Genomic DNA, 19,379 nt, shown 5'->3' with positions numbered 1-19,379 from the left:
CGAGATGTGGGCGTACCATGGATTTATATAAGGGCAATAATATATTCTCAGTCTTATTCTCTATCCCCTTTTTAATGATTCTTAACATCCTGTTTGCTTTTTTGACCGCCTCTGCACACTGTGTGGACATCTTCAGAGAACTATCCACGATGACTCCAAGATCTTTTTCCTGGCTCGTTGTAGCTAAATTAGCCCCATTTCATTGCAAACCCCACCTCAATTTGGGCTTATTTCTCTAGATTTCAGCATAAACAGTGATAAACCAGATGCCACTACAAGAGTCCTGAGTGCCCTGGCACCTAATTAATCTTGCAGCCACCAGCTGCATTGAAACAAACAGGAATCCACCAGCTCGGCTCTTGTGGGATTGAGTGCTTGAGTGGGCTTCTCTGTGTGGCTCTCACTGTACATAGTAAGGACAGCCCTGCTCAGGCTGGTATAACTTCCTTATTACTGATTTGTATTACAGTAGTGCCGAGAGGACCCTGTTCAAACACGTAATGAGACAGGCCCTGCCCTGAAGAGCTTATAGTCTAACTAGATATGGCAAAGGGTGAAAGAAAGGCCCGATTATTATTCCCATTTTATAGACAAGGGACAGAGGCAAAGAGAGATTAAGTGACTTGCCCAAGGAGTCTATGGCAGAGTTGGGAACAGAACCCCAGTGTCCCAAGTCCCAGTCTAGTGCACTAACCATATGGCCATCCTTCCTCCCTCAGCCTTTTAAATCTCCCCTGCTGTAGAAGGCCCTTTCCCCACCTTCTCAGGATGGTTTGTGTCTCTCGCTGGCAGGTGTAAGGAATGTTCCAGCACACTACTCCCTGGAGCCTACAAGCCTGGGCCGGAGTCGGGCACTTTTGTGTGCACCCAGCACCGGGGCAAGCTGGGCCTGAGTGGGAGGACGGAGTGCAGGCCCAGCCCTGACTTGGAGCACCCAGGCAAGAGGACTGAGGCTGGGGCAGCCACTGTGGGTGAGGATGTCCCCCCCTCAGAGGAGGAGGAGGGGAAAGAGGACGGTGTGCAGACATCCCTGGCGATTGCGTCAGAGAGCCACCCACCAGGAGAGAAGGAGGCAGGTGCAGCAGAGAAGGGTCGCGCACCCGCTGGAGTGGAGATGGCAGCGTCCCCTGTCTGTGCAGAGAATGAAACGCCCAGCTCTGAGCCCTGCTCCCAAACTCCACCCAGGCCTCCTCTCCCCAGCAAACCGCCAGTGCCCAGCCAGGACAAAGCCAGCCCACTGGACGGACGGCTCAAGGACACCCGTCCCACCCCCGCCCCGAGGAGGGGCGCAGACGTAGCAGCCCCGTCACCACCAAGCTCTCACCCCGTCCCTCGGCCTAGATCCAACGTGCAGAGTGAGGCCTCTGAGCCAGGGCCTGGCCTGGTGAATGGTAAGAAGGTGCAAGGATGGCGTGTGGGATGGTCCCCATTTCCCCATTGCAGTGCAGCTTATGCTCAGCAAAGCCTCTGTCCCTGATGAGGCTCAGAGATGCCCTTCCCCCGCCCCTCTCAGACTGACACCCCCAGATCTCTGATTGAACCTTGGTCTTGATCGCTGAGCCTCAGTCTGCCAGCTGTCCCCAGAAGGGGCACAGTAGCGTGGATGGGTCTGGTGCCCTAGTGCCACGCTGTATTTGGGCCTGACAGAGTGTCTCGATGGCGCGCAACATTGTCCCCAGCGCTACTCCACAGCTTCCAGGAGGTGGGAGTGAGGGCAGCTGCAGGGGGGTGAGTTTTGGTTAACAAGATTACCCAGGCTGGAGTCTGGCCTGGGTTCTGGGGCTGACACCCCTACGCCAAGGGGGAAAATGCTGTGGGATCTGCAGCGAGCAGCCAGAAGACAATAGGAAATCCATCGAGCTTTTCATCTGCTTCCTAATGGCCTTTTGCTTTTCTTACTGTCTTTCCCATTGCCTGTCTAGGTAGGGTACCTGAACCCGGCCCCCCAGTCCCCAAACCAAGAGGGAGACCCACCTCCTCAGATCGGTAGGTCCTTTGGCTTGCCCCAAAACCATATAGATCAGGAGGGATTGTGCGTGTGGTTAACTCATGAACTCTCCTTCCAGCCCCACCCCTCCCTGGCTGATCAGCTGGCAGTGGGGAGGGAGGGCCTTGTGGCTAAGGCCTGGGGGGCCCCCAGTTCTGTTCCAGGCTGGGACACAATGCGGGGCTAGAGCAGTGCTGCCCAGACATTTTACTGAGCCCACCCACCAATTCCATTTGGTCTTTTTTGCAACCCACCCATTGCAGGGAGGGCCAAAATCATAGACCAGTGTCCTTTGCCTCCTCCTCGCCCCACTGAGGGGGGGCACCACCTACCCTCAGCAGCTCCATCAGCCCTGGCACCATGACCCTAATCCCAGCCTGGTGGCGAGGGGAGGCCTTGGCTGGAGAATATCCCATCCCTCACTCATTCTCCCGTGGTGGCTCCTGTCCGGTGGGGCTGGACCCAGTTCCCAACCCCAGACATTGCAATTTGGGGCTCGGGGTTGCACTCCACCCTGTCCTGAGTGGGCCAAACCTGAGTGGTGCTGAGACCCCATGCGGGTTGCAACGGCTGGAGTGGGGAGCTGGCCCCAGCCCGGTAGGACTGAAGCTGCTGCTGTGGGATGAATGCAGGGCGGCTTTGCCCTCCAGACTCCCTCTTGGGGCCTCCCCTCTGCACTGGGCCCACAACCCACGTTGAACCTTCCTGCAATCCACTGTTTGGAAACCACTGGCCTAGAGCAAGTCCCTTCTCTCCTTGTGCCAGCCTTTCCTCATCTGTACCTGAGGGGGGATAATGCAGTGTCTGCCATTCAGGAAGCCTTGTAAAGTGCTTGGAGATCTTCACGTGAAAGGGGCTGTGGAAAGGCAAAGAACGCATTTTGTACTCATATCTCAATGTCTATACTTTGACCCGTTAACCTGTTACCCCCAACCGGGGGTATTGCAGATTATGTATTCCTTACACCATCCGATCTTAAACCAAACTTCGCACCCCTTGATAATCTGTATGTTATTCCCTGATAACCAGAAACTTCTACACTTAAACTCTGTACCGTTCACTTTTTTAAACATCGTCTTAATAACATTTTTAAAATTTGATTGATGTATTCAGGATTCCAAGCCACCCTGAATTGGCAACACCGAACAGCTGGGGAAGAGGAAATGCTTGGCTGCCTGGGGGAATGTTCCACATTCCTGGGTGGGGGTTTCTGTTGTGTGTGTTTGGCTGTAATGGTGATACTTTGCACCTATACAATGCTTTTCGTCCAAAGATCTCCAAGCGCTTTGCAAAGGCTGGTCTGTATCATTGTCCCCATTCAGGGAGAGAGAGAAACTGAGGCACGTAACGAGTAAAGGCGCCTTACCTGCCTCAGTGAGCAATGGGGCAATTGGGCACCTGAGACATTTTCTTGCATTGATTATTGGGTGAAAACTGATCCAGTGAACTGCTCCCACTGCATTCCCCTCCCCAACTCATTGTGTAAAGAGAAGTGACTTGTGCTGGGGGAGGGGCAGTTCTCCAGCTCAGCCAGGGTGCTCGAAGATCCCAATAAACAGCCCAGCTGGCTGGAGCCATTTGCTTATGATCTCCTCAGTCCCCAGCCATTAGCAGCATGTCCACTAAGCGTGGCAGATAGTTTAATCTTTCTTGCTGTGGTGCGACATGGGGGATGGGAGAGAGGCCACATTTCCTAGGAATGGCCAATTAATATTGTTTGCCAGACAGTGAAGTGAGGATACAGAGCTCTGGTTCCCAGCCTCATTAGTGAGGCTGGAAGGTTTGTGCTCCCCCAGCCTGTGAACCCACATGCCCAGTCCTACCCTCAACCTGTCCCTGGGGGTGAATGCTCTGCAGAGAGAAGGCAGGGGCAGCCCTAGCCTGACGTTTTCCCCCTTATGGGCAATGTTCTACCTGGTTTGTCATGAATTCTCTCTTCCATGCATCCTCCTCATCCCCTCTCCCTCCCTGACACCGCTCTTCTCTTCAACTAGAGCGGGAGCTGCTGTGAGACCAAAGGACCCTCCGTGGATTGCGTTGGTCCAGCCAGAGCCCAAGAGGAAGCCGGCTCCTCCCCCGCCAGGCAGTGGCCAGGAGATTCCCACGAGGGCTTCAGAGGAAGAGGAGGAGCAGGGGAAAGGGAGGGAAAGGGAGAGCAGTTCCGTCAGCAGGGATCCCAAAGCCTACAACCCCTTTGAGGAGGAGGAGGACGAGGAGGAGGAGGAAGGTGCAACACCAAAGAGCACGCCAAAGCAGGACCAGAGTGAGAGCATGACAAAACCCACTCATCCCTGGTACCGCATCACCCCCACCAGCAGCCCCAAGACAAAGAAACGTCCGGCTCCACGAGCACCCAGCGCCTCCCCCCTAGGTGAGTCCCTCCCACACCCTTCTGTGCACACCCATCCTACACAGAACTCCCGCTCTGGACACCAGGGATAGGCAGCCCCGACACTTTCACCTCTCCAGCAGGCAGAGCAAGTCCTAATGTCTACGCCAGCTGGGCTGGGCTCTGTGCTACCTAATCCTGCTTCCCACCCAGCCTCACAGGGTGGGCGTCCAAGAGATCTTGCTCCTGAAGGTGCCTCCGGCAGTCTCCATCTGTGGCTGGTACATGTGTGTGTGTGGGGGGGTATTTGTTACTTCCCGTTCCCCTCTGACCTCTCTCTTTCCTTTGTAGTTCACCACCCCATCTCCAGGCTCTCGCACTCAGAGCCATCCTCCTCCACCCCATCACCTGCCCTCAGCCTTGAGAGCATCAACTCCGAGTGTTCAGCCAAGGCCGCTGGTGACCCGGATGAGGCGTCAGTGCCCAAGAGCTCCTCCGAACCCACGGTCCATGTGCCGGCTGCTTCCAAGATCTCCTGTGCAGACACTCCGCTCACCAGTGCCTCCTCCAGTGAGAGCCCCGCAGCCCCAGCCAGCCTGTCCGCCAACTCCTCCTTCTCTTCCTCCAGTGAGCTGGCCAGCTCCAGTGGGGAGGCACAGGGGGGAGCTCAACAGACCAGCAAGAGCTTTTCTGCCAGCAATTTAAAGACCAGCCCCAGCCAACTGCCCCCCAAGCCTCCTGCTAGTGCTAGTCCCACACTCATCGTGTTGGCCTCAGACATGGGTGAAGGAGGCCCCAAGAATTCCCCATCGCCCAAGCCTCAGCTGAAGGTAGGCTGGTGCATTTCTCCTAACCCCTCCTTTTCTCCCACCCCTCCCCGACCCTCATCACAACAATCATCTTGTCCTCGAAAGAGGCCCAGAGGAGATGCCCTTCAGTGCCCTTTGGGAGGGGAAACCCACCCCTACCAATAGGCCTCTGGCCTTAAGCTGCTCGCTGTTTTTCCACCTCTCCACCTGGAGACATCTCCACACTGGAGCTGAGGGTCAGGCTACCAGTCTCCAACACTCTGCTATCATATGGTGATGTCTTCACCTCAAAGCAGCTCCGGTGCCACCAAGTGGTGAGACTGTGTACTGTGGCTTTCAGTAGTAGCATTCTGCTCTGGACCCATTTGTGCAACATTGTTGGCAGGGCCGCCCCAAGCGGCAAAGCGGGGGGGGGGGGGGAGAGGGAGATAAAGCCGATCGGTGGCACTTCAGCAGCAGCTCAGTCGCGCTGCTTCATTCTTCTGCAGCAATTCGGCGGTGGGTCCTTCGCTCTCTCTCTTCCTCTTCGGCGGCACTTCAGTGGCAGCTCAAAGAGGAAGAGAGGGACTGAGGGACCAGCCGCTGAATTGCCGCCAAAGACCCGCCACCGCCCCTCTCCATTGGCCGCCCCAAGCACCTGTTTCCTTCACAGGTGCCTGGAGCTGGCCCTGATTGTTGGCACAAAATGTGACCACCAAGAGCTGGTCAGGCAGAGCCAGAGCTAAGATTCTCACTGTCTGGTGGGGTAAGCGCTAGTTAAATGGTAATCATGCTCTTATTCACCCTGCCTCAGGGTACAAATCAAAACAAATGAAAATGCTGCTCAGAGCAAAATAGCTTTCCATGCTGTTTATGATTAAGCTGTGGAACTCACTGCCACAGGACATTACTGAGGCAAATAACTTAGTGTGATCAAAAAAAGGATTAAATATTGATACAGATAAGAATAGTATCTGCAGTGACACTGGCTAGGATAAAATAACCAGGGCTATAAATCCTTATGCCTCAGGGGACATGCTAATCACTGGCTAGAGTCAGGAAGACGCACCTCCCGTAGTTAAGTGAGGTGCATTCTGGGGGTTTATACCTCCCTTGGAAGCATCCAAGGCTGTCTGCTGTCATAGACAGGATACCAGAGTATCCAAAGGGCAGTCTACACTTATGAATTTTGTAGCTACCGTTTCCCACCAATGCAACTCCAGCAGTGGAAGCAATAGTAGAAACTATGGTGTAGACAGGACTTGGGTTCTTTTAGCACTCTGGTATCAAACCATGCTCTGGAGTTACACTGGTGGGGAATTACACCTGCAGAGTTTGCTCCTGTAGACAAGGGCTGGTGGACCAGCTGTCTACTCCACCATGGCAGAAGCGGGGATAGTGGCTTAGGTGGACTGTTACTCTGCTCCAGTATGGCAGTTCCTATGAGAGGGTGTTTGCTCAATGTTCACACCCTGCCTGGGATCTGCTTTATTGCTCTCTCCTGGGCACCAAATCATCTCCTTGGTTGTTTTCCCCAGTCTTCATGCAAAGAGAATCCCTTCAACCGGAAGTCGTCACCTGTCACCTCCCCCTCAGCCCAGAAACTCCCCAAAGGATCCAAGCCAGCACGCCCTCCTGCACCGGGACATGGCTTCCCGCTGATCAAACGCAAGGTAAAGAGGACAGAGGAGCATAGGGGCAAATGTCACCTCCCCACTGTCGGCTGGGACTGCAGCTCTGCTTGCTGAACCCCCATTTCCTTTCCTAGCTTCCAGCGGTGGGAGGCATGTGTGGCTGGCTGTTGAGGGATCTGGGGGATGGGTGGAGAGCCTCCTTGTGCACGCATACTCCCTAGAAGGCTCTTCAGAGTGGTGTCCATTGACTTGCATCACTAGTGGCTCCCTTTGGGAGCTGCAGGTTGGCCAGACTGCCTAGAACCAGCCACCCGGGGCCTTACCTTGGCTCCCACTCTCTTCTCCCCACCCAGTCTCTGCCCCTAGGCGTGTCCTGATTCACCGTATGGTACAGCAGTTGCCATACCTCAGGAGGGAGTTGTCTGAGCAAGAAGGGTGTGCTGAACAAGGGGGGCAAAGTGTATCCTCACCGCTCCCCCAAGATAACTGGGGGCCAGTTTGAGCTGTCGATGGAGGGAGATTTTATTGCATGTGCTGCAAGTGCATCTTCCCCCAGCAGTGCCATTAGTCTGTGTGTGATGGAGCAGGGTGATTTCCCCCAGGAGAGGTTTGATTTCTTCTGATGTTGTGTTAGTCCAGTGGGAGGGAGTTGGTCACTCCCATTGCTCTCCCTCCTCCACAGAAGAGTGCTAGTCTCCCCTGCTCTTTCCACTACCCACCAGGGAGTGCATTGGGGTCCCCAGGCAGGATGCTGGAGCAGATCGGTCAAGGGCTGTCCAGGGAAAGCGGCTGCCCATAGCAATGGGTGTTCCTGCTTGTGTGGTTTGGTAGGTCCAGGCGGATCAGTACGTCCCAGTGGAGGATATTTACGGAGAGATGGACACCATTGAGCAGCGGCTGGATGAGCTGGAGCACCGAGGGGTGGAACTGGAGGAGAAACTCCGCAGTGTCGAGAATGGTAATGTGGATTATGCCAACCGTGGGGATTGGGTGGGGACGGGAGGAGGGGAAGAGAAGATGTGTCATAGAGGATAGGGAATTTTAAGATGTAAGGGCTGTACCACCCCTGTAATGGGGGGAAATGAGGAAGGAGAAGTAGTGATAATATGCTCTTTGTTTAAGGTTAGGGTGATGAAGGATCAAGGGAGTTGAGTGGGGGAAGGATGGGGCTATGCCAACTGGCTTGGGCTATGAGGAAAATGGATCAAAACCATCACTTCTCCATGGGAGGCTGAGAACTGTTTAATTCACTCCACTTCCCATGTGTTCAGGAGCTGGATGAGGTCAGGTTGATTATAAGTGAATCTCTCCCTCCCCAGCATGGTAGAGCCTGTCTTGGCCTGCTGCGCTGTGTGGGCAGAAAGCCCTGAGGAGTGTCTCTGAATTCTCTCTCTGCCTTGTTTGACTGGTAGACAGCCCTGAGGACAGCCTGCTGGTGGACTGGTTCAAGCTCATCCATGAGAAGCACATGCTGGTGCGCCGTGAGTCTGAGCTCATCTACATGTGAGTAGGGGGAACGCACTGACGCTGCCTCCAAAGCTGGGGAGGACGGAAGAGCCTCCCTATTCCCACCTGAGACGCTTTACCAGAAGGCCCTGGTAGGCTTCCTAGTCAAGGGGTGGGGCTAGCGATCTATGAAGACATTGACTCTTTGTCCAAGTGTACTTGGAACTACTCAGAGACTGGAGCTACAAGAGCTGTGGGCTTCCCCATAGCCAGCACTCCTGCAGTGTTCCCCATGGCACTTCCTTCTGTAAGAGGCTGTGAGCACCCTGTAGCCACAACTCCTATATCAGTCTTTACTGGATGAGGCTGGGGCTAGCATCGCTAGGAGTACAGCCAAGGCTCCTGCCCTTTCACTACAAGTCTCCTGGTAGGTAAGGCTAAGGTCACAGTTGTTACTTTCAAACCTGACCCCATGGAGATGGCTTCCCAGAGAGGACATCTGCTTTCCGGAGGGATCTCTCTGAGCCTTGCAATGGGTTTTTGATGGTGTTTCTCTTTCTTTGCAGTTTTAAGCAGCAGAACTTGGAGCAGCGTCAGGCTGATGTAGAGTACGAACTGCGGTGCCTTCTCAATAAGCCAGGTAAATCTCTTAGTACTGGTGAAATGCCACCCTGAGCAGGTTCTCTGTCCCCCCAATGTCCATTATACCTTCAGTCATGGCTAGTCCCAGGGTAAAAGGGACCAAATGGGACTTGCCTTTGATGGATATTAATACTCCTCCTTAACTGGCTGCAGGGTGGCTGTTGAGTAACATGAGACAGTCCCTCCCCAGCAGCAATTCCTGAGCATGCTGTCTAGACTGTATTCCCAGTCCCCACATTGAGAGGCCATCATTCTAACCTAGTGTGGAGATCCACAGAGTCATCTGCTAGGCTCAGGACAGGAATCAAACCCAGGTCTCTTGTATGGCACTCCGGACCCCTGAACTCCTTGCGCAAGGGAAACTTAGTCATTTAACTCCCTGTCTTTTCTGGGGTGGCTAGCTAAGGACTGGACGGATGACGACCGAGAGAGGGAGACGGTGCTGATGCAGGAGCTGGTCACCATTATTGAACAACGTAATGCCATTGTCAACTGCCTGGATGAGGACCGGCAAAGGTAACACGGCAGAAAGGGGGAGATCTGTCTGAAACCCAGCTGCCTTTACAGCCCTGTCTGAGTGACACAGTGGAGAAGGTGGTGCAGACCACCAGTATGGGGTGAACTTGTACTGTGAAGTGCAACACCACGATGCCACTGTTATTGACAGACCTTCCCGAGGGTCCCCCAATCCTTGTTCCTGTCAATCAATGCTAATGACGTGTGTGTGTGTGTGTATGTGTATGTATGTATCTCTGGATGATGTCTGTCCTGGTCTGTGTATATGGGGAATATGTCATAACTGTAGCAAGGGATTATGGGATACCAGTGACCATACCAGTCATGAGCCGTGGTGAGCTCTTCTCTTCCAACCATGTTTTGGCTGTTGTCCTGAGAGTAGAATCTCTCAACAGTTTCCCACTGTTTCTTTCAGAGAGGAAGAGGAGGATAAATTGTTGGAAGCCATGATTAAAAAGAAAGGTAAGAAAGTGAATGAGAGCCACATTCCAATACTGGAGGACTTCAGAGTCCTGGCTGCTCTCTCACGCTCCCAAGAAGAGGGCAGAAGAATAAAGGGCATTAGTATAAATGCACATGAACATGTGCATGTGTTTAGGGATTTATTCTATTATATGTAGGTTCTTATATCACACCCACCACCTCCGAGCATCTTCCACAAATGCATTATGCAATCTGACTAACCCCCATCATCTTTTCTCCTCTCCTCTTGTTCTCATAGGGAAAAGTGTGTTAGAATGTCTAGATAATATACACACACTTTGCTATGTGTTTATGTTAGAGAAGGCAAAGTCAAAGAAATGTGCTTTGCACTTGCAGCAGAAGGTGGTGAGGTTTGTATTGGTCCTTAATTCCTGCGGGAGTTCATTCCACAGCCTGGAAACAGCTCCTGAGAAATCTCTGTCTCCTGTGTCTAATCTCAGTGACCTGCACTGAATGTGTGTGTCTTTTCATTCAGGCACTGGTGGCTCACACAGATGTATGCATCAAGTAGTTTAGCCCCAGTCTGCATCCATCACACAGGTGGAGGCATGTGTCTATTGAGTGTATAGGCACCAGTATGCATGCATCACTCCTGGGCTCTGTCCTTTAGAAAATAACCTCTCCTTGCAACGCTTCTGCAGAATTTCACAAGGAGTCTGAGGGCAAGAAGAAAGGAAAGTTCAAGCCCATGAAGGTGCTGAAGTTGCTTGGCAATAAACATGAATCAAAGAGCAAGTCACCCAAGGAGAAAAGCTAGAGCAGGAGAAAACCAGAAGCAAGGATGGATGCACTGCTGTCTGATTGCATCAGCCCTCCCTGTGGCTGGCTGGATACCTGCCACTGGGGCTTCTGCCTTCCACTCCTCTCCAGAAGCTGTCTCTCCCCTCTCGTCAACCCCCACATGCCAACGCTGATTTCTCCCAGGGAAACTCAGCTTTCAGCCACAGACATGGAGTTGCCCAAAAAAGAGGAGACATGGCGAGTCTGATCAACAATACTCCCCCTTCCTAAGGCTGTGGAGAGCCTGATCAGAGGAGAAAAGATACTATCCACAAGCTTTGGGGAGGAGGGGAAATAGCTTTAGGAGATATTACCCAGTTGTGTGTTTATTATTATTATTAACTGTCTGAGCAGTAAGTAAAGGATTTTGGTGTTTGTGGGAAACTTGCACTAATTGCCCCGTCCCTCACTCTAACTGTGATAATCACATGTGCCTCATACCCTCAGCCTTGGGGGACTGTACACAGTTGTCCCTCCCAACCTCCAATTCATCCCCTTGCAGTCTGAATTCCCATTCTTAACTTTGGTAAAAGACTCGGGGGCTTATAAACAGGATTATTTTATTGGCACTAAATTCACATTGAAAAACTAAATGAAAAGGAAAGAAACCCCACAAATGTCCATGCCTCAGGTTCCTAAAAAAAAAAAAAAAAGTAACCACTGTCCTGTTTGTGGAGAGATTCCCCTCCCCCTGACGACACGCACCCCACGAGCTTCAGGGCTGGGCGGGGTTCATGACAGGGCCAGGCAGAATGGCTAAGGAAAAGGGATTATGGGGAGTCCAATGGGACATGTCCAAGATACCCCACCCAGGACATTTAACCCTCGCTGCAGCTGCTAAATAGACCCACGCTTACGCTTTTTGGGGGGCAGGGAGGAAAAGAATGCAAGACTTTATGCAGTGCCAGCAAGGTTATCCTGTTGCCTTGCTTGCTCGTGCTGCCCTCTGCCAGCTTGGGAAGTGGGGAGGGAATCTCAGCTGGCCCTTCTCCAGCTTTGTCTGTATTTATATTTTTAAAAGTGCAAAAGGGGGGATTTGAGTTTGGTTTTTTGAATAGTTTCGTTACTAGATGGTTTCAACCCCACCCAGCTTTTTAAACCCTTGTTTTATTTGTTGTGTGTGTGCGTTGGGGGATGGGGAGAGCAGTCTTCCCTCCTTCCTTTCTTTTTTCTGCCTTCTCCAAGGTGAGGAGCTATTTATTGAGCTGTTTGATTGGTCTGAGTTAGACACTGAGTTTTGTGGGTGTTGGTTGGTCAGCTGTTGTCTTGCCGTGTTAGCAGAGTAACTACCAGCCCAGAGCAAACTGCTGCATTCCCTTTATAAAAATACTACAGGTTTGATCCAAACCACCCTTGCTGGAGTATATTTTTATACAGGGATCCCTGTTTACAAAACCATTGAGGGAGCTGAGTTTATCATCTTGGTCCCAAGGGTCACCAGTACTGGTTGGGGCAGCATACTCAGCCCCTAGGAATGGAGGGCCCCATCATACTCTTGCAACCCCCAACTGGCTGCTCCAGGAGCAGTGGCCACCTTTCTATGGTCATCTCTGGGCAGGGGAGATCCCAAAGCACAATTTACCCTCTCCAAAGCAAAGCAGTCAATTTGGCCTTGTAGCATGCTGCTGAGCCACTGTCAAAGGCCATTAGAATTGCTGCAGTCTGACACCCCCAGTCCTACTCCCGCCAGTATTTTGATTTGTAAACTATTACTGTACTAACTCTGGGATTGCCATTCATCTGCAGAAAAATAAAACCAGTGGAGTTAAAAAAAAAAAAAACTACTGCCACCCTGTGTTGCTTATCCTTATCTGTGCTTGGCTCATGTTAGGTACCTGGCTAGCTCAGTTGGTAGCACGTGCACCTCTTAATCTCAGGATTATGGGTTTGAGCCCAACCTGGCTTGGGGAGGTTTGGTGGAGTACTGCTGACAAATAGTTCAGCCGCTGAACCTAAGAAAAGGATGAGATTTGGGGATTCCAGCAGCCTCTTGGTTCAATACAGAGGTAACTGGGTGAAATTCTTTAGCTTGTGTTATGAAGCAGGTCAGACTAGTAATGATCCCTTCTGGCTTTAAAATCTATGAATACCTTGGCCCCACTGCCTTTGGACATATCAATCCTTGTCAAGATGCTCCCAGGGAACAGAAAACAAATGATCAGGGAACAGACTCTCCTGCACTGCGAACCGTGAACTCCTCCCCTGGCCCAACCCACCGTAGCCATGTTTCTAAGCCTGCATGTTTTAGTGCATGAGCAAGAGACAAGATCCTAAACACACACACACAATCTCACCAAGATGCAATCACATTAAAATCAAGGCTAATATTTATGTAAGGCAGTGTGGTTGCTCCTCCCTTACCTGCTCCGGAGCAGCAGCTGACACAGTTTCCAGGGCTGTGCTGACATGAGTGATGATATGGATCAGTGACGAGGAAGTAAACAATCCCATTAATTTTCAGCTTCCACCAGAAACAATCAGAATCCCCAGAGTTTGGGCCATTATGGAAAAGGGAGAGAGATTTTCCTTCTGGGTGTCTGTTGTGTAGGTCAGCTTTGTTCTGACACCTTAAGACATGTGTCATAGGTGGAAAGAGACCTTGCGTCACTATGTTTCAGAGGCAACTGGAGCATGCTGAGGTCTTTTCATCTCCTCCTAGTCCCTCCAGAGGAGGGAACCAGGCTAATTCCCTGATTTGGTTCCCCCAACCATCAAGTTCACCCAACTGTGAAACAGCTGCCTGAAGGGAGACTAGTCAGTGTTGGTAGGATTTTGCAAAGATTTTCTCCTGTTATGTATTATGCATAAATATTTACTGCCTTCTTGGATTTACGCAACAGGTGCTACTGACATTCCTCTAAGAGGATCTGCCTTAGATGAATAGGCATAGACCAGTTCTGTGACCCTTCTATGGTGGAAGCCCAGCCCTATTGGAAGGGCAAGGAAAGAAGGGGTGGAAATGGTCTGCTGTGGTGTCTAGTCTTGGTCTAGCTATTGAGATCAGATTTGTTTCCCACAGGGAGGATTTTTGCCATTGCCTCTCTCACATCCTTACTCCTCTTCTTATCGATGATCTCCATCTCCCGCAGTTTCTGTAAAGAGCAGAACAAAAGGTGAATTGGTGAGAATGCCAGAAACTCCTATTTTCTGCCAAACTTGAGAATGAAGGATCCTCTTCCCCAGTGAAATTACATACAGAAATGATAGAGGGGCTGGAGGCCTCTCTCCCGCCCCAACCTCCTAAATTCATCCCTCTTTTTCTACCTCATCTCCTGAGAGAAAATGCTGGGCTTTCCTCCTTCCAAATCTAGGCCACATCTAGTTATTGGATAGAAACCCTAGAACTCAGATCCTCCAACACCAAGGTTCCCTCAATCCAACATGCTGCAGAGGCCAAAGGGGTTCCGAAGATACCTGTGAGATTTCAGTGAGGACAATCCCTCGATACTGCTTGCTCTGGCCCAGAGCCTCCATCTCTGCCAGGAATTCCTTCCGCTCCTGAATTTCATTCACCACTGAGCACAAGAGAAAGAGACATGGACAGAACCAGTCAAAGTGGGGATACACCAGCATTACCTGAACTCTGACCTCCCCACTTCCCAGCCCTGTTAGAATATGGGTGTGTGGGGGGGTAATATCTAGAATGACACTGACTTTGCCCTCATCACCACAGTATTTTAGCACCTCCTGCATTTAAGGATAGAAATAGCCATCTCTTTATTTCTCTCTCTTCCCAGCCTCTAGGAAATACAGCTTGATTTGGGGCTGGGGAGTATTTGTAAAAGCTTATTCAGTGCAGTGGGATGTTGGGATTTACCCCGTAGGATTCTACACGCCAAAGCAGAGCAGTGGTCCAGCGAAGGCCCAGCCTACATTAAAAGTTTTGTCAACTTTAGTGGTTCAGAATGTGAAAAAAATCACACCCCAAACTGACACAGCTATATCAGCAAAAGCCCTACTGTAGGTGCAGATATACTAGCAAAAAAGTGTTTTTGCCAGTGTAGCTTTTTATTTGGGGGAAGTGGTATAAACTATACTGCCAAAAGCAGTTTTCTGCTGGTATGAGCTGCATCTCCACTAGAAGTGTTTGCTGGTATAGCTATGATACCATACTACTAGTATAGCTATATCAGCAAACCTTTCTAGTCTAGATAAGGTCTAATCCAGCATTCCACCTGCCACAACAAATCTCAGCTCACTAATGCATGAATCCCCCCACCCTGCCTTTTGTAAGGGGCCTGTATCTAAGGCCTTCCTTTGTGCCTTGGCCTATTTCCATACGTACGTTCTTCAAACCGGTCAGGTTCAGGTATTTCTTCTTCCTCTGTCTGCACTGGCTTCTGCTGTGGCTTCTGTTCCACCATGTCCTTTCCAGTCGCTAAGATATTTTGGAGCCTTTGCTTCTCCCTCTCTAAGTCGCCTGTGGAAGATAAAGAAAACAAATCTTTGTCAGACTGAGGCAGAAATACAGTCTCCCCACCAAGGCCCTGCTGGCAGCTGTGCCTGGACACACGCAGCTGGAGATTCTATATAAATAATTGCACAGGAAATATCTATTATGGTACATCCCATTCACATCCTATATACAGCACAGGCACTACACATACTGTACCGACGGCAAAAGTCCCAGCTACATTTACATCAGTGGTCTGATACTAGTCTATGAGCCATAAAATTATGTGAGAATTGCCTTGTCACAATAAGGTCAAGTGAAATCCTGTTCTGTCAATGAGCCACCCAGCCAGCAGGCAGGGTTGGGATGTGATCATCAATGAAGGGAGGCGCTGTCAAGAGTCCCCTCACAGCTCTGGCTTTTGTGCATCTGCCAGTGGATTAGAGAGAAGGAAGAAGGAGGTTGGAAAGCAAATAAGAAAAAGTCTTCTGGAGACTGGAGGAAAATCGGAGGGAAGGAAAGAGAGGAGGCAAAACTGATCCCTTAGCAGAATTTACTCACGAGTGGCCCGGGGTTTGAATTTCTCTCGGGTGTAGGCATCGCCTGCCCGGCAGATCTCGGCAGGTCGGAGATGAGGTCTGGCCAATAGAGTGACTGAAAGACAAGGCTTTGGTGGAGAGGGTGTAGGCTGCGCAAGCTGTGGTTCTTTGCTGGATGTTGGGTTGCAGTGAGTGGGCAGGGAAACACCTCCTGGGAAAGGAAGGGAAGACAAGACAAGTCTGTGGCTTGGTGATTTCCCTGGACCACATAATGCAGTTCCAGTATTAAGTCTCATTCCCTCGACCAGTTACATGGGGAAATCCCAGCCAGTCCTTATAAAGAATATGAATAGCTACCAAATTTAGCCTTAAATGATGGAGATTGGATGCAGGGTTCACGAGATACTGTTGTATGATGAAAGAGATGAGAACAGCTGCAGTGGACCAAATGCTGAGGAGAAAGAAATACTCCCCAATTTCTTCCCAATCCTCCAGTCTATAGGCAAATAGCCTCTGTAAAAAGAATGATCTATGTATCTAGGCCATGTGAATGCTTCACCACAGCAGCTGTAAGGTGTACACAGGGATTAGGAGCAGAAGATCAATAAGCAGCAACCTGCACAAGGAGGAGTACATGTGTGCGGGTTGGGGGTGGACAAAGCTGAGGCATCACTCACGTTTCATGCAGTCCATGAGGTGGCGTTGCTGGAAACTGGTAAGTTTGGATTCCTCCATCATCACTGAAAGGCAAAAAACGTCTGTAAAGACCCCAGCCTGAGAACTCAACTGAAACAGCCTGAGGAAGGGCTTTGGAGGAAACTCCATATTTGTAATCGAGATCCTTTAGGAAAAGACCTAAGTGATTCATGATTCCTAAGGGATTTAGGCTGAGAATTTCAAAGGTGGGTGCCTAAAGTTGGGTTACTAACTCCATGTTTATGCACCTAAACAAGCGGCCTAATTTACAAAAGTATTGGCATTCTCCTCCATACAAAAGGAAACACCAGCTTTAAAAATGGTACGTAAGGGCTGTGGTGGAGGTAAAACTGTTCTCCCAAATTTGAAAGCAAATGAGAACAGCATTTGCAGTAACAGTAGCAAGGGAACTAGTTCTAATCCTTTAGCTGATCACCAACTGGGGGATCAGGATGGTATTATGCACATGGCGTAGTAATGTGGAATTAGTACAACAAAGAGGTTTTATGTCTTCAACTTTGGCAATGGTTGGAGAAGGGAGACAGAATGAGGTTATTATTTAGTATGTGGTAGAACCCAGAAGTGTGCTTGGCAACAGGTGTTGTGTAAAAATCTAGAGAGACTGACAGGTAGATTGGATTAGACAGGCACTTTACAGAAAATACATAGAAGACAGGTTCCTGCCCTGAAAAGCTTATACACTAAATGATGGATTTGAGATGTGAGAATATAACAGCAGGAAAGGGAGGGATGAGGAATGGCATGGGTTAGGGTGATACAATGATGGCTTTAGTCAGATATACAGTTTAGTGGTTCAAAGTGTGTATGTGGGAGAGAGGGGGCTGCAGAAGGGGTCTTTAGGAGTTATTTGAATAAGGTGAGGAAGGAGGATGAGAGAATGGATTTAGGAAGAGCATTCCAAGCATCAGAAGCAACATGGACTACTAACATTCTTTCTATTCTATGTAGGTTCTTTTACCATCCTAATCACTGTGGTACCTGGGCACCTTCCAGTAGTGCATTAAGCGAGTGACTAACATCTGTTAGATGTGCTTCATTCTCTCTTTCGTCTTCTCCATGGGGAGAACTGTGTGAGTGTTTTGGTTTGGTTTTTTAAAATGTCCATACTGCTATTATACAATGATCCAGTGAAGCCAGAAGCATGATATGAGTTTAAGGGGGTCAATGGCCTTTTCACTGTTCTCCGTTCAATCTTCCTGCTACCTTTAAGCAGCTCTTTTGTTTCTTGGCCATAATGAGTTGTCCCTGGAGAATGCCAGAAACCGGTTCCTTTTGGGACAGCCGGCGCTGCTCTTCTTCCATCCTGGGAAGACATTGTGAAACCCTGAAAATGACAGTGAGGCAAGGAGTCAGTAAATCATATTCAACTTCTAATGGTTCAACTCAAAAGAACATTCTCTCTTCACCGCCCTCAGTCATTCTAGGATTCCATTACACAGTCTCTACTACCTCAAAATCAACCGTAATACTTACTTAAATATAGCTAATCCACTGAAGTCTTGACCCTTGAAGAGTTACTGTAGTGTTTGAGGGACTGGCTGGAATCTCCCATGTCCTCTTTTATTCTCCTCTCTGTTGCAGTCACAAACCTGCTTCCAGCTGAGAAAGGTTGTGAACCCCTAAAACCCACCACAGTCCTACTAAGCACTGCTCAGACTGGAATACCTTGACACCACAAATTAAGGTGCTGTAATTGTTGCACAAGTAGACATACCCACACACGTTTTAATCTACAGAGTGCAGGTAACAATGGTAGTGAAAATGTGAGAGCATGGACTTCAGCATTGTTAGCAATCCAAGTATGTACTAAGCATCCCCTGTGGGCTTGTGCTGGGATTGTTAGCCTGTGCCGAAGCCCATGCCACCACGTCTTCGTTGCTACGGTTACTGGTGCTAGCTCAATTAAAGCTAGTGTTGGTAAGCTTACCCACACTACAATTACACCTTACTTTGCAGTGATGGATGCATGGACTCAACACATTTACATGCTTGATCTCAGAACATGGCATCCATGGCACTTCCTCTCCTGAGGAGATAACAGGTTTGCTGCCTGTCCTGAATATACCTAATGTAATCTGAAGAAGAGCTCTACGTAGCTCAAAAGTTTGTCTCTTTCACCAACAGAAGTTGGTCCAATAAAAGATATTACCTCACCCACCTTGTCTCCCTATATAATCTTCATTAAAGCTGGTTTGATCTATAGCGGGGGTAGTCAATTATTTTTGTCAAGGTCCAGATTTCTGGGTCAAGGTATAACCAAGGTCCAGGTTCCAGGGGAAATAATAAAAAATACTGACAATAATGATAAGTAAATAAAAAGATTTCGGGGTCTGTTCAAAAGCATCTGGCTGTCCAGATTTGGCCCACCGTCTGCCTATTGACTACCCCTGGTCTATAGTCTTCAAGGACTTTTAGCACTGCCACACACAAACACACGCACCCTCCCACCACTGGCTGAAGGAAAAACACCTTTTTCCCTCCACATGGTGTGCAGTGATGTATGTTCAGTTCACATTTGTGATACCACAGATGACACCACCATCCAATGCCATAGAGAAGACACCTTGCTCCACAGTACAGCCACGGGGGGACACTCCTCACACCTTGGCACAATACTCCTCTCACCCGACTCTGCATTGTCACAGGACAGTGCCCCACCCACCCATTGCATAATGCAATAGGATGATGCCCAAGCCCCCCGGAGAAATGCCGTGGGGCAACACAATAATGCAACAAAGCAAGGCCCATGACCACACAGTGCAATGGCACCTGGGGTCGCCGCCATGCCCCCCACCGCACACAGTAATGGCCCCACTCATGCCCAACAAGGTGCAATGCTGCGATGTGGCACAGGCCCTCGCCCACCACGGGGCGCACCCAGGGCGGTGCGATGCCCCCTCCAACGGGGCCTCGTCACCCAGCGCCCAGTGGGAGGGGAAGCCTGTGGGGTGACGTCACATCGGAGGCTAGGATGCACCAGATGGGGAGAATGAAGTGCCAAGGCCGTCTTCCAGTCTCCATGGCAACCCGTGCTGGTCCCTGATTGGCGGGTAGCCCGGCCGCGTCCCGGGAAGCGCGGAGATTCGGGCGTCCGCAGCGATTCCTTCTGCCTCGCTCGACCCTCT

At 50.3% G+C, this 19,379-nt stretch overlaps 2 protein-coding genes across 3 annotated transcripts in view; one reads left to right on the top strand and one right to left on the bottom strand.

Annotated features, from left to right (window-relative positions):
* Positions 1 to 12,337, top strand: part of MICALL1 (MICAL like 1) — a 28,170-nt gene extending 15,833 nt beyond the window's left edge. The window contains exons 6-16 of one of the 2 annotated variants that reach the window (XM_044985764.1): positions 793 to 1,391; positions 1,923 to 1,986; positions 3,982 to 4,358; positions 4,668 to 5,146; positions 6,643 to 6,777; positions 7,570 to 7,696; positions 8,151 to 8,241; positions 8,751 to 8,824; positions 9,228 to 9,342; positions 9,758 to 9,804; positions 10,467 to 12,337. In XM_044985764.1, the coding sequence (XP_044841699.1) occupies positions 793 to 1,391; positions 1,923 to 1,986; positions 3,982 to 4,358; positions 4,668 to 5,146; positions 6,643 to 6,777; positions 7,570 to 7,696; positions 8,151 to 8,241; positions 8,751 to 8,824; positions 9,228 to 9,342; positions 9,758 to 9,804; positions 10,467 to 10,582 (2,224 nt within the window). In that variant the 3' untranslated portion in view covers positions 10,583 to 12,337. The remainder of the gene's footprint in view (positions 1 to 792; positions 1,392 to 1,922; positions 1,987 to 3,981; positions 4,359 to 4,667; positions 5,147 to 6,642; positions 6,778 to 7,569; positions 7,697 to 8,150; positions 8,242 to 8,750; positions 8,825 to 9,227; positions 9,343 to 9,757; positions 9,805 to 10,466) is intronic. The other variant, XM_044985774.1, reaches the window with a different exon arrangement.
* A 43-nt stretch (positions 12,338 to 12,380) lies between these two features.
* On the bottom strand, positions 12,381 to 19,376 carry C1H22orf23 (chromosome 1 C22orf23 homolog). The gene is made up of 7 exons (XM_044985993.1): positions 19,232 to 19,376; positions 17,458 to 17,557; positions 16,215 to 16,277; positions 15,560 to 15,748; positions 14,891 to 15,025; positions 14,020 to 14,120; positions 12,381 to 13,697 (listed from the first exon to the last, which is right to left on the bottom strand). Exons 3-7 carry the CDS (start codon positions 16,273 to 16,275, stop codon positions 13,593 to 13,595), a joined length of 591 nt encoding a protein of 196 aa, XP_044841928.1. The 5' UTR covers positions 16,276 to 16,277; positions 17,458 to 17,557; positions 19,232 to 19,376; the 3' UTR covers positions 12,381 to 13,592.
* Between the last annotated feature and the right edge of the window lie 3 nt (positions 19,377 to 19,379).

This window comes from Mauremys mutica, chromosome 1 (assembly GCF_020497125.1).
Source record: "Mauremys mutica isolate MM-2020 ecotype Southern chromosome 1, ASM2049712v1, whole genome shotgun sequence".
In the NCBI taxonomy this organism is placed as follows: Eukaryota; Metazoa; Chordata; order Testudines; family Geoemydidae; genus Mauremys; species Mauremys mutica.
This window is presented reverse-complemented; position numbering and strand designations above follow the sequence as displayed.

Bases quoted from the DNA above. Each gene is read 5' to 3' on its own strand.
- C1H22orf23 (XM_044985993.1), bottom strand. From the start codon at position 16,275: ATGATGGAGGAATCCAAACTTACCAGTTTCCAGCAACGCCACCTCATG. The intron at 15,749-16,214 runs GTGAGTGATGCC...TTCCTTTCCCAG, and splicing joins CCTCATGGACTGCATGAAAC to GAGGTGTTTCCCTGCCCACT. The intron at 13,698-14,019 runs GTATCTTCGGAA...TGCTCTTTACAG, and splicing joins TCCTCACTGAAATCTCACAG to AAACTGCGGGAGATGGAGAT.